Source organism: Centruroides vittatus, unplaced genomic scaffold (genome assembly GCF_030686945.1).
Source record: "Centruroides vittatus isolate TY-2023 unplaced genomic scaffold, ASM3068694v2 contig_502, whole genome shotgun sequence".
Lineage (NCBI taxonomy): Eukaryota > Metazoa > Arthropoda > Arachnida > Scorpiones > Buthidae > Centruroides > Centruroides vittatus.
Window position 1 is genome coordinate 539,476 of NW_027122289.1, and position 14,682 is coordinate 554,157.

The window sequence follows — 14,682 nt, forward strand, 5'->3', positions numbered from 1 at the left end:
TTTTTCATTTTTATTGTTGTTATAAACTTCAAAAGTTTTAGTAAAATTGGATTTAAAATGTTTTATTCATTGTCAATAAAAATTCTTCATTTGCTTCAGTTTACATTTGTTGTTTTCAATAAAACATTGATCTGATGATGATACATTTTGGTCTCAAAAAACATTTTATTACCAAACACTGATTTCTACATCCCAGTTTTAGTTTGGCTGAATCAATACATAAGAATTAATGATGAATGCTTTCAGTTATTGACATTACATAGGAAGAGTCTATTTTAAGGAAAAAGATATAAATTATTTGTCTTAATTTTTATATCACAATTTAATTTTGCAAACAAGCTAACAGAAAACATAATTTTTATAGAAAATGATTAAATATTGCACATTATATTATTATTGTAAAATTTCCACAATAATAAATCTCTAATAATATAAAGTACATAAAATCGCATTTTACAATGAAGACAATTGTTATGTATTCATTAAAAAAATATGAAAAGTAAAAACTAACATGTGAACATTTTTTAAACCAGATTTTTATAAATGCATTAATTATATTTTGATCTCAAATTTGATTCATGTCAGTAGGTGGACTATAAATATTTATTCGTGCTATTTTTACCCCCCAGTACAAAGTGAGACTTGATATTAGAAACTTGCTAAAATAATTTTAAGATGGTAACAGTAGCATAAAATAATTTATCATCATCTATTCGAATTTATGTATGTTTTACAGTTTCTCTCTCTCATAATTAAACCAAATGGTAATCTATTTCAGTTAATTAAATTATGAAATTCAGTGTCAGATTATCCACTAGGAAGGTCGTCTTAAGTGGAAGAAATGAATTCTAACAGTATTCATGTAACAGAAATATGGACAGGATTCTAAGAAAATCAAGTAAAAGGCTGTCCATAAATGACGTTGGAAAGGGTTGAACTTCAATGGACGTCCGTTTTATTTCATTAAGTTTTATGCAGTTTATATATATTATTATTTATAAAGTAGTAAAGATTTTGAGGAGGGGTTGAGTTTTGTTGGACGTCCGAAGAAGGTAGGGGGATTACGGAAACTTAGGCAAACGTGGGTTGTAGGGGAGTAAAAATTTCAAGAAAAATGCGGACGTAATTTATGGACAGCCCCTAATAAACGAATTGACTTTAGAAAAGAGAGTTGAGTAATTTAAATTTCAAGTGTGATTCAAATAAAAGCTTTAAAAACAATGCTATAGAATTTTCTTAATTTGATTCAAAGATGTCTTTCCAGCTGAAACTTATTTGGAACTCTTAAAAATGAGTTTAAATAACTTCATTTCTTTTCTGATAAAGCGCGTTTGATACAATATTTCATTGAATTTCAAAACAAAATATATTTATTGAAAAGCAAAACTTAGAATATCAAGTTAAACAAAAAAATGATAATCATTGTTTTACCTTAGAAAATTGCATTAAGTAAGAGAATATAATATAAAGGAAATTTATAAATAATTGTATGGCTATTATTAGATGATAATTTATTATGTAAGATATGTAGAGAGACCCTATCTATCTAGGAAAGTCGTAATCCGCTACAGTCAATTATAACTAAAGTATTTATCATCATTAATTTCAGATCAGTTAATAGTTTAGGACTTCTTAACAATTACAAAGCATAGGTTAATAACATATGTCTAAAAAAGAAATCAAACCTCGTTATATCTGCGTCCTCAATGTATTATTTATTTCCATCGCTTATTAAATTTGTACTTTAAATATGGCGTCTGAAGCAGACGACAAATAACCTATCGTCTGCCGAATCAGTTTTACTATAAGTGTTGCCAGATAACTTTTTATGTTAACTTATTATATATACTTTGCCCCGTTAAATTATAAATAACTTTGTTTGTAAAAAACTACTTTATTCTGAAAATATAGAAGTTAATTTTAATTATGTTAACAAAAAATGAATTTTATTACAGTACAATATTTTTTGAGCTACGAGTTACCTTAGACGGCCGTTGGCCGAGCGGTGAAGGTGGCAGCCTACCGCTCTGGATGACCCGGGATCGATCCGGAAGGATCGAAAAATCCCAGGAATTTCGGGCTCCGTCTTTTACCACCCGGCCCCCCACTGTCGCCCTGGCCGAAGCCATAATGGACTTGCTAAAAGGCCCCCTTAATGCCCACAGGGCGGAGAGTTAAAAAAGTAAAGATACTACTTACCGAGGAAACTTTCGCTACGTGTATATTGAAAACAGAACTGTTTTGAATATAAAATATTTCTAAAATTCTTTTCATTTGTAAGCAATTTTTTGAAGAATCAGCAACGTTTCGGTAATTACGAAATAAGCGGATTTCCAGTTTATGTGAGGAGTCGAAATTAGAATCGGAATAAATTTTCTCCTCAGATATGAATTATTCTACAGTAGATGCTATCAGATTAGTTTGGAAATATTTTAGTTTTATTTTCTCGAAATTATTTTGATTTCTAAAATTAAAAAAATATCTTTTTGAGTAAACTAATACTAAACTGCTCGCAGAATATATGATTATTAAATTGATGTATGAATTTGAATACTAGTATTAAATGAATAAAATCGCTAAACTTTTGTGGTTCTGGGTTCGCGCCTCATCAATGGGCTGCGTGTTTTGTACTTAAAATTTATTAAAATATATTTTGTACTTAAAATTTATTGAAATGTTCGTTATAAATATACAAGAAACACACAAAATGAAGTCTATTTAAAATTTAATAATTGTAAAATTCGAGAATTATTACACAAATGTTGTATATATAAACTTACATAGTGCACTACAATATAAGTAAGAAGTCTAATATGTATATACCGGTATGTATATATATATACACACACACACACACTATAAATACTTATATATACATTTTGTATATATACTACACTGAATTAACAACCATTATTTTCGTTATGAAAGTTTCACTGGAAAAAGTGTGCAGCATATTTTTAAACAGGAATGTTTTTACAAAGATTATCATTCTGAAATTCAACATTGGTATAACATATAAAAGAATTTCGTTTATTTGACCTTTATTCAAAATTCGATAATGGTTGATTGCTTCATTCCATTAACATGTTAGTATGTTTTTCCATTCTCAACCTTATAGACTTCTTATCCGCTTCAAAAAGCATAAGAACCCAAGTAACTGCTGAGAAAGTAGCAGCGTTTGTGGGAAATGCCCTTATAACAGTTGAATTCAGTCCTCTAAATAATACCTTATATCCTTCACTAATTATACTCTTTCTCATACAGTCACTCATGCCACTATATAACCTTTGGCTTCCGATTCCATCAGCTTGTAACCTTGATTTCAAGACGTCTACGGGATAGACTACAATCCACGAGAGAACACCAGCTAATCCACCTGCCATTACTAGTCCTATAGTATTTACATCTCCGTTAGAATCCGTAAAAAATTGAGTTAAAAATTCATAACCGGCAAAATAAACGCCGAAGGCGGGAGCATCCCTCATAGCGGTAGCGCACAAACCTCTAAATATTCCTCTGGTTCCATCTAACCGATAGATCTTGAGTAAACAGTCTAAAGGCGAATTGTAAAAAGGTTGGGGTCTTTTCCAATATGGAAAATAATATTTCGGTTTGCCTTGACCTTGTAATTGCATTTGTATTTTTGCTAATTCCATAGGGCTGCAAACAAGACTCTGTACAACACCTGTACTAACTCCTGCAACAAACTGACTGCAAAGTGAGTTAGGATTTGGTAGTGATCTGAGAATATTTCCGTAAACGCCAAAAACGATAGCATTTATAGCTGCTAATCCTGCCATTGGTGATGACATACCCTTATACAACCGGATATCTATAATATTTAAATAAAATCATTTTATGTTTTGCTGTATTTTTTATAAATAGAAATATGACAGAATGGTAAACTCATAGGTGGAGAAACATTTTAATTAGAAGGCCACATCCAATACTAGAAAGAGCATATTGCCGACTGCATAAATAAACATACTCGACATACACGTATATGCCGTTTTTATAATAAATAAAACAAAACAATTAAAAACAACTTGAAAATATCAAAATAGTTATTTGTAAATTACTTATGTGATAAATGAAGAAAAACAGATGCCCAAAATCTTATTTCTATATTATTTTTTATTTTGTTATGCCGTACTAGAAGCTACAAAAGACCGCATGTGGCCTGAAAATCGCAGATTCTCCACTTATGGTACAACCTATTTTTATTTAAATTAATTTTTTATTATCATTTTATAAGAACTTACCGATTCGTTCTTGACGATCGAGACAAAACAATGGAAAGTTCCATTATACATGGGTTTAAGTGTACATTGCGTTTGCAATCTCACCTAAAGAAAAAAAAAAGAACAGTATCATAAATTATTCCGAAAATGTATATAGTTATCAATGTTTATATAAAATCTTAGATAAATATTAGATCTGTTATGCTCCTATCAACTAATGTTAGGTTACAGAATATAAAGAGTAATTTTGATTGGACCTCAAAATTTGATATATTTGAGAATAAACAAGTTTAGACGAAAACAACTGTTCGTATTAAGTCGAAGTCCTTTTGAATAAACAAATATATTTATTACATTACATTTGAAGCATATAAAGGTTAAAACTTCAATAACATACAGCCAGCCTAATTGAACTCTCTTATAATAATCTACACTAAAAACCATTTTAAAAAAGTCAAAAATTTTATTTTAGCCACTCATTCCTCCAAAATCGGTCAGATAAGTTTTTTAATTGGAATTCCCAGTCACCTATATAACCACCAGCGTATAGGCCTACACATCAAGCTAAATCGATACGAATTGCTGTTGCTATGTGGCATCTTACTTCAATTTTAATCGTTCTTGTTCGAATACAAATTAATTTTAAATACTAAAAATTTACTAATGGCCTACCGTGTATTAATTTTTAATTAGACGTCTGTAAAGACTTTAAATAACTTCATAAACTAAATGATAATCAATGTTTAGATACGTGATTATACAACAAAATTATTATTATCTTGTTTATATAAGATGATAAATAATTTATCTGTGTTTATTTCTGATTTAACTGATTAAAAACTCGCCATTTTGATTTTTTTTTTATTCCACAATACTGCTCTACTATTAATGAATTTTTCATTTTTGTAAAGCTTTTTGAATGCTTCCATTCTTCATAATTTAATTAAATATTTATATTTTATAAATAAAGTTAAATATGTTCAATAAAACTAATAAATCGTTAACATTTCTAAGGATTTAAAATAAATTTTAAAGGCTTCCACTGAGTCCCGAACACAAAAATGTTTTCTTTTTTAAATGCTCAGATATAATCAAAGAACTATTTTAAAATATTTATTTACTTTATCAAATTTGATACGTTTTAAATAAAATATCTTTTCAATATATATTTTGGAATTAGAGATAACAAAGAAATATCTTTATTAGAATCTTCCTTTAATTTGCACAATCTGGTAAGGTTAAAAAGGGCCAAGGTTATTTAAATTTTCGACCAATTTAACTGATGTAACATTTAATAAATAATTATATCATGTATCTTTCATCTACTTCACGCTTCTAAACTGACAAATGACCCATTCCGGAAACGTTCATTCTATAATCATGCTGGAAACACGTGCACGTATTTTATAGAACTCGTTCGTTTTCTTAACGTGGACATGTAAATATCATAAAAAATTAGTGCATAAAATAATTCTAAATATTTAAAATCAGTTAGCATAAATACATTTTAAGCACTGTCTCTAAGCACGGTGGAGCTGGAGATGTTTCTCCCTGGTCCCGAAATTGTTCCTACTCCCATAAATTAATGCTATTTTTACTAACAAAAAGAAAACCTTTTTAATATCCATGTATTTCCTTTGTTCAAAAAAAAAAAAAAAAATGTAAAAGGGGCACTATTCCCTGGGCCCCATATAAGAGCTCAACAGCTCTAAGTATTTAACAAATAATTACCTTTATTGTATCAAAAGGGTGACCTACTAAAACACCGGCACAACCTGAAATAATGCAAAAATACAGAATTATTATTTAAAAAAAAAAGTCAAAAATCAACTTATAATACCTTTTAAACTTTTAAATATTATTTATATATTTTTTAATATAAACATTATTTTTAAAAAAATCTTAAATCATTCTGACTTTTTACATTTTAATGTAGAATTTACTTCATTACAAAATATATTTTAAAACAGATAAACATATTTGTCATTATTATAATTATAAATTAGGTTATCTAAGCACTATAGTTGTATATTCTTACAAGTAGACATATGTATACACAAGTGTATTTAAAAATATATTATTCTTTATTAAATTGAAAAAATATCCTCAACATATTTAACATGAATAACATAAATTCTTATACAAAGATTATATGCATATACACAGGGTGGCCCAGAAATCAGTCAACCGAGATAAAGTAAGGTCAGTTAAATTGGTTAACTGACTTTTGGGCCACCTGTATATTACTCAAAGTGTGTATAATACATTCAATGAGCTTTCTCATAAATAATATTTAAAAACTTTCCGATTAAATCTAATAAAATAATTAAGAAAAATAACGGGGCTTACCTCCTATACAACCAGCTACAAAATCGAGAGCCATGATCCTGAAAAAATATTGTTTTTCTCCGTTATAAGTATAATAGGAGTATAAAGAAGACGATTCGTATAAGATACAACGCGTATTAATTATATTTCAGGAGGATTAAGGTTGATAATACTGATCATGGCGACGGGATCGTCTTTAACATCAAGCAACGTCTGGTCGCCTAGAAACCAATAAATTGCTTTCACTACACATGCGCACTTTTATTCTAGATTAACTTAATATAAAAAAAATTATATATCTTTCGATTTTATCAAATTACGAATCAATATTTCTTGCTGGTATTTTTAAAACTTATAATTATTGATCTAATTAAATAATAAACGAAAAATTTATAAGATGTTAAATAATTATTTTAATTTTAATAAATATATTTGTCGTCTGCGTTTTATCAACAGATATCGATTATTCGCGTTAATAATTATTTTTAATTAATATTAATTAAGGAAATTTAATTTATACTATTTAAAATTTTTCATTTTTAATGAAATATTTAATATTTGTATTATGTTTATTTTAATAATTAAATGTTTTTTTATAATTTTTTAAAAAATTAATTCTTAATTTCGCCGTCGTTTGGTGCTTCCGAGTAATAAATTATATATTTTTAATTTTTTTAAATGTAAAATTAAGATAATTTCATTATTTTAGTCACAATTAAAATTTTTTAAGAGTAGTTATAAATTAAAAGAAAATAATTTATTAAAAAAAACAGTTTAGTATGTGTTTGAATTTATCACTGACACGTGTTTAACATGGAACTTGTATATCACGTGTTTTAATAAGTGTTACGGCTCTATATATGAATTTACGTTAAGAAATAAGAATGCATTCGTGATATAAATAAATTTTCACGGGAGGTGAGATTATGCTAATCCATTACACAACTTATTATTGTTCTACTCTATCATCATACATCTCTTAAATCTAAATATTGATATACAAGCAATCTCTAGAGTCTGTTCCTTTATCAATATTGGATTTGAAAGATATATGATCCCATTCTATCAAAATAAATGCATTTTTATTAAATATTATAGTCAGGGTCAGAGAGGTGAGATGAGGCATGAGTCACTTGCATATGTCTCTTCAATGAGATGTTTCTTCAATGTCTTTATGTTTTATTCATAAAAATATTTGAATAAAACATAAAAATAGATTCAGAGGCCCAAAATTTACATTGTAACATAAAATTTAAGTTATGGAGGCATCTTTGTATGTGGGATCTGAGTTAAATGGACCTGCTTGTTTCCTTCTAGAGGGGAAGAAGCAGGTCCATTTGTTACTTACAGGCCCATTTCTTACTTTTATGTACATAAAAATAAGAAAAGGGGGGTTATTATATCATTTTTACAATAATTGTTTTATTAAAAAATTAATGACGATAAAATACTTTTTTAGATTAAAATTAAAGATTTTTATTATGTAATTTTAATCTAAAAAGTCAACAAATGTTTCAGATTAAAACAATAATTAATTATGTTATCGATTCTTGTTACTGTATGCAGGTATGATAATTAATTCTGCATCATTTATCACACATGACATATTTAACCTTATTATTTTATAACTAGAATAAAAGATACTTTTTTAATCTACAAAATAAAATTCATAGAAACTAAATTAATCATAAACTTTCACAAAATTATGAAAAGTAATTTAATTAACTTATAATAATTATAAATACATTCATCCTATTGTCTACAAATACCCTTTTCTTGAATATATTATCTTATTTTCTATTAATATCTAGATTTTTAGAAAAGCTTTAACGAGTTATCTGTTAATATAAGAATTTAAAAAGCTTATATAAGAAAATGTATTTACACCTGAATGATTTAATTAAAGATCATTGAACCTTATGCAATGGCAGATCAAGGCCCTTTCCATGATCTCATAAATGTAACGGGTCAATGTTTTTTAAATTTTTTCGCCCTTGACACAATATGAAACCTATTTCCCATCGCGAGACAAAGAAAAAGTGAGCTAAATTCCTTAAAACACTTCATTCTTAATTTATATATGCTATATGAAGAATGGTAGTAAAGTTTCTATGCATGCTAATTAGAAGTGTCTGTAAGCTCCCTCCGTTCTTTGCACAAATCTTAACTTTTCTCAAAGTTCATCTGGATCTCATTTTCTATTTTGGTTGGGAGATATTGAAGTAACCCTTGTTGCTGCTTTTAGATCTTTGATAACTGTTATAAGGCAGAGTTGAGAAATTTCTCTTTCTCAATACCACAAATCGAATTGTCTGCCACGTGTCATTAAGTCCGAACTTCCAAAAGGATACATTTTAAATTATTCACAGAATTTTCATTGAGTTGTCAATAATTTTGCCCATTATCTTGCCGAACTAGAATGTATAATAATTATAGAATAAAAATTACATGGTTTTCTACAACGTATTAAGGAGCCGTCCATATATTAAATCATCAAAAACTGGTCATTTCTTATCTCTCTCCTTCTGTCATTAATTTATGAATGCTTGATTAGACTTCTTGCAGAAGCACGATAAATTCCATACTTCCTGTAGCAAACTGCACATATTGAAGCCTATGTTTAAATGGTTTTTGTACATCTTTTTTCTTTGTAATAAAAGTTTATTGTATTAATTAATAGTACCTGCAGGTCCTCTTTTTAAGGCTGGGTGAATAGCTGGGCAATATGCATCATAAGGAAGTTGTTAGTCTTATTGCAGCTTCACCTTGTCGTCCTATGACAAAAACTCAACATTAAGAAGACCCAAAAAATATCCCAATTCTTCCAGTTGTGTCATTCGGCTGTTCAAAAGACTTCATCACAGTGATTTTTATGCAGAGAAACTTCTGTATGCTTTAAATATAGTGGCTCGATAATCACATGACATTTCCTTCGGCAGTGAGGAAAGAACGTGGCATCGGGTACAAATGTGATGTGCACCTGATGTGTTAATGTCAAATCCAAGATTATGCAGTTCTTTTATTAAATCATCAAAAGTACGACAGCTACGAAAATAAAGATGCGAAGTACTGATGACATTTTCTTCATGCAACTGCCCCATCCCCTATGTCATTAACCGTCATTAGCATTTATTCCGTTCCCGGGGTTAATTCAGTATAACAGACTCGTCTAACTTATAGTAGATCATGAACGTATCAATGAACCTCGAAAAGTCACTTAAACGTCACTTTCAATCCTCATAGATTTATGAAATACTGTACTAAGTAGTTTTTATTTGAATCCAGAAAACTGTTAATTAGATGGTGCTCTTTAACTTTGTCATTGGAATTTTTACATTTCCGTTGTTCATTAAAACATTACAACACGACTGATCTTAAAGATGATTTTTAGTCAACAAGAAAAGTCCTATCGGATTCTTTATACCTGACCTCCTATGTAACTACATTAACAAAATTAATATATTTACAGTACTTCTGGAATAAAAAAATGCAAGGGACTTTTGACTCATCCTGACTGTACAAAATTCCGAAAATGCTTTGATAACATTAGCCTAATAACTATTAATGTTCTATATTGTTCAGCCTATTCTTTATCTACTGTTAATAACTTAAGCAAATAATATATGTTTCCAGAGAAATTTATAAACATAAATATCTAAATATAGCATTTGGTACTAAACATACCAAAGTGTTAGCAAGTTCTAGGATATTTACAAACATTGGTTCCTTCTGATAAAATGACGGGGGATTTACTGTAGACAGATGCAATCAGTATAAAAATAAATTTTGTAGTTTTATGTGTCTTTCAATGACTCATATTTTCTCAAATTACTCTGTAGCATTCTAGATGATGTAGCTCGTTTTTGTATTCCTTCATCACTGTTTTAGTTACTGCTATTTCATCACAATTTATAATATATAAGTGTCTAGAACAGTGCTTAAACTGTGGTCCGCACACAGTTCATAACTTAAAAGTATAACAATTTTATATATTACGTTAATAAAACTGTCTATAAAAGTGTTTTAAAAACGTATAACTTTAATTTTACATAATCTTTTATTTTAAATATGAAATATTTATAAGTTAGGTAGTCATTTCGTTGTCTTTCCTTGCAAGATAAATGAAACGAGATCTTTCTAAACATGTTTTATACAGTGGAATCAGAAATTATAATCACGGGTAATGTTATCGATCGGCTATTGTTATAACAGTTGGTCCCAAAACACTGTAGAAAATTAGTTTAAAATAATACACCTATTATAATTAAATTTCGGCTATTGTTATAATTGCGCTTGGGGACAAACGGTTAAAATAATTCTTAGAAAATTCGTACTAAATGGACCTTTTCTTCAGAACTTTTAACCGAAGCATACCTTTTATATTTTACATACTAAGCTGCAGGGGCATGATAAGAATTCTTAGAAAATACGTGTAATATAAATCTGTACTTCAAGCCTACCTTTGGGAATGAACATTTAGCCATTTCTCTAGTTGTGTATGAGAAATGTAGCATATATAAATGTACAATGTTGCATTGAGTGTACGGTTTGTGATCAATTGTATACATTGATACCGTAATTGTTTGTAGTAAATTGAGTTCAATAATGAGAATTTTTAATCGTCTGTTTAATGTTATTGCTTCTTATTGTTTCTATTGTTAAAACGAAGTTGCAAATTTGTGCCAACCTGTGTCTAAGTAAATATTTCAGTTCAACTCACCATCTTATTTTATTCAACCTTTAATCATTTAATATTTAAAAATCCAATGGTCCAATGATTTCAAAATGTTTACATTCTAAAAGGTTTGATTTTATCCGTAATCCATTTACCGATAGACAGTTTCGGATGACGGCCCCAGGGCAGCGCTATTCACAGATTATTTTGTCTCAGTTCAATTGCTAGGCTTTGTTTATCTTTAATACAGCTGGATAAAACCAATGTATAACCTGTTTCATTTGAAACGAACAATGTCATTGGTTTGCTTTACCAGACAACTCGCCCATAACGATAATTAAATGATTCTTTGTGCAAAATAGTGAATTGATAGTTTTATGCAAATTACAAATGTTTCGTGTGTTTTAATAAGCCATATTATCCGAGGTAGGCTTATTGGACATGCCTGATGTACATTATCAGTAAAATAACAAACAAATTGTATATAATCTACAATATGAAATCTCTTTGTTCTGTAATTATACTCTTATTCTAAGATTACTTATAGCCGTTAACATGTCATTATGAGAAATTTGGTTCAAGCTAAATCTTTATATAATAAGTGGTTTGACCTCGGATTTCATTCCTTAGCACTTGGCCACTCTATTGTGGACATAACAGCATGAAAAAAGGCTCTTTTAATTTACAAGGTGGAAACTTTCAAGAAAAACGTCTTGTTTTATAATCGAAAATGTATTTGTGCAAGGAGTTTCAACTATACAGTAGAGAGTCGTTAATCGGAACACTGGTAATCGGAATCGTCGGTAATCGGCACGATTTTCAGTCGGACTGTATCGTGCTGAATCGAACGTTTTTGATACTAAATTTACTTCTAAAGTATAATTTTCATGTTTTTATATTCTTGAATATATTTATTTTGTTTGTACAAAATGCAGAAATAATTTTTAACGATACGATAGCCTCGATTATTATTATAAAAATTTTCGTTAGGCTTAAAATCGACGAAAATTCAACACGAAGCGACACGCAAAGGAGAAAAATTCAACGCCAAGCGACACGCAACGGAGAAAAATTTGAACATCGGACAGGTTAATGTACTTTTTCGTACATAATGGGTAATCGGAACAAATGACTAATCGGAACAACCCCAGTCCCCAATTGATTCCGATTTTCGACTCTCTACTGTAGTTTTATAATACAAATTTAATAAGATATTTCTCGACGCTGTAATAAATTTCAACCATTTCATTGAATTTCTAAATTCATGAGTTTACCATCTTGATTATTCACAACGATTTATTTCTCTGTGAGTGATCAAGCTGCCTCTGCCATCAGAACGCTATGGGTTATATGGCCATCTTTAATTCTTTTCAGATACGATTGTGAATAATGTTTCTTAGCCAACGCTAACGTAAACCCGTGGATCATACATTAAGATTATTTATAAAAGACTAGATATACGAACACCCAAGGGAACGAAATAACAAAACAACTTGCTTATTACACTTATGCACGACAATCACAAGTAAAATACAAAAAGAACGCGTATACGAACTAGTAAAGAGAAAAGCTGAGTAAAATAGTAGTGGAGTGGCTTATAAAAAGGTTACCTTTAACAATATTGCGAGTTTTCAAACGATATTTTCTTCACTCTACAACCGGGAGCAGAAACAAAGACACGCGTGGTTTCGTCCTTTTATATATCTTTTGACCAATGACAATTGCATATAAACTATCAATCGCCTCTCATTCGTGTAACTCACTCAAGTTGAATTAATAAAGTCCAGTTCCACCAATCACAAAGACCGGAAATAAGTAAATTAGAAAAAAGCGGGAAATAGAAAAACAATGACAGAAAAAAAGAAACGAACTCATTATTTGACATGAGATAAAACAAATTACAGTAGAGAGTCGTTAATCCGAACCCCAGTAATCCGAATCGCCGGTTATCCGAACGATTTTCAGTCGGACTGTGTCGTGCTGAATCGAACGTTTTTGATACTAGATTTACTTCTAAAGTATAATTTTCATGTTTTTATATTCTTCAATATATTTATTTTGTTTGTACAAAATAAAGAAATAATTTTTAAGGATACGATAGCCTCGATTATTGTTATAAAATTTTCGTTAGGCTTAAAATCGACGAAAATTCAACACGAAGCGACACGCAACGGAGAAAAATTTGAACATCGGACAGGTTAACATATTTTTTCGTACATAATCGGTTATCCGAACAAATCACTAATCCGAACAACCCCAGTTTCCAATTGATTCGGATTAACGACTCTCTACTGTAGTAATTTCACACAATCTATATATATATATAATCGAGATGGATTGATGATAATAATAATATAATAATAATAAACGCAGAGCCCAAACGGTTAGGAATTGAAAGTTGAAATTAGGTACACAGTTAGGGTACGTCACGAGAACGTACACTAAGAAGGGATTTTTCGAAATTCCCTTCGCGGGGGAGAGGTTGCTAACACTTCTCCCCGCGGGGAAGTGTTAACAATGGAAGTGTTAAGTAACAATGGAAATGTTAAGGGAAAGCGACGTGCAAGATTTACAGGCGCAGATGCGGTTTTAAGCATTTTTACGGGAAATCGAACATATTTTTAGACCCATCTAAAAATTCTCTAATTAGTCTGAAAACAAGGAGATCTAATTCTTGCATTCTGTAAAAACGCGTAAGATTGGCTATAATGCAATAATCTTCGCTATCGTTACTTTTTGCCCGAGCAATGCCGGGCTTATCTGCTAGTAGTTATATAATATAAGCCTATGTAAAATGGCTACAAATAGCAACGCGGCCCGATCCTTAATAATCTTCAACATAGATTAATGTGGGAAACAACACCCCATCAGAATTGCTCGTAAATTAGCATGCTTCTCTGAGGAATCAGGGTTCGCGGTCTGGTCGGAAACCTCAGGAATTTTTCCTGGACAGTCTATTCCAGATATGTCAGGCCACTCATGCTTCCATGTATACTGGTTTTCAGCAAATTTCGAGTTCCAAATTCAGATTCTAATTTTTAATTTTTAAATAAGAGTTAAGTGTTTCCATATTAAAAATAAACTTTTAATTTTAGGAATTAGCCTTGGTCAATTACAATCATGTGTCTCATAAAATTCTTTACAAGTTATTTTTCTAGCACTTACAATACAAAAGTGCTCCGTTGTGAGAGTAAACTATCATCAATTTTCATTTAGACCAGTGGTGCCCACTGGTCTAAATGAAGATTGCTTCGGGGCTAAATGTGGTTCGCGAACATATTTGACACCACTTAACTAAAAATCATTCAAGTGTTACGTCAGCTGTCTATGGGCAGGGGAGATTCGTTTGTGTCTGACGATGGAGGAGGGCAAATCTTTGATTACGTAAGACTACATTTATTGTTTACTTTTCTCTTCAATTACTACAAAATTGTCTGA

General features: G+C 29.9%; 1 protein-coding gene across 1 annotated transcript; it reads right to left on the reverse strand.

The window, feature by feature from the left end:
- Positions 1–2,708: 2,708 nt before the first annotated feature.
- Positions 2,709–6,801, reverse strand: LOC136978262 (mitochondrial basic amino acids transporter-like). Its single transcript, XM_067273947.1, has 4 exons — positions 6,591–6,801; positions 5,973–6,016; positions 4,259–4,346; positions 2,709–3,832 (listed from the first exon to the last, which is right to left on the reverse strand). The coding sequence occupies exons 1-4, from the start codon at positions 6,622–6,624 to the stop codon at positions 3,072–3,074; spliced, it is 927 nt and encodes a 308-aa protein (XP_067130048.1). The 5' UTR covers positions 6,625–6,801; the 3' UTR covers positions 2,709–3,071.
- Between the last annotated feature and the right edge of the window lie 7,881 nt (positions 6,802–14,682).

Bases quoted from the DNA above. Each gene is read 5' to 3' on its own strand.
- LOC136978262 (XM_067273947.1), bottom strand. From the start codon at position 6,624: ATGGCTCTCGATTTTGTAGCTGGTTGTATAGGAG. The intron at 4,347-5,972 runs GTAATTATTTGT...TTTTTTCTTTAG, and splicing joins ACCCTTTTGATACAATAAAG to GTGAGATTGCAAACGCAATG. The intron at 3,833-4,258 runs GTTCTTATAAAA...TAAATATTATAG, and splicing joins CGTCAAGAACGAATCGGTAA to ATATCCGGTTGTATAAGGGT.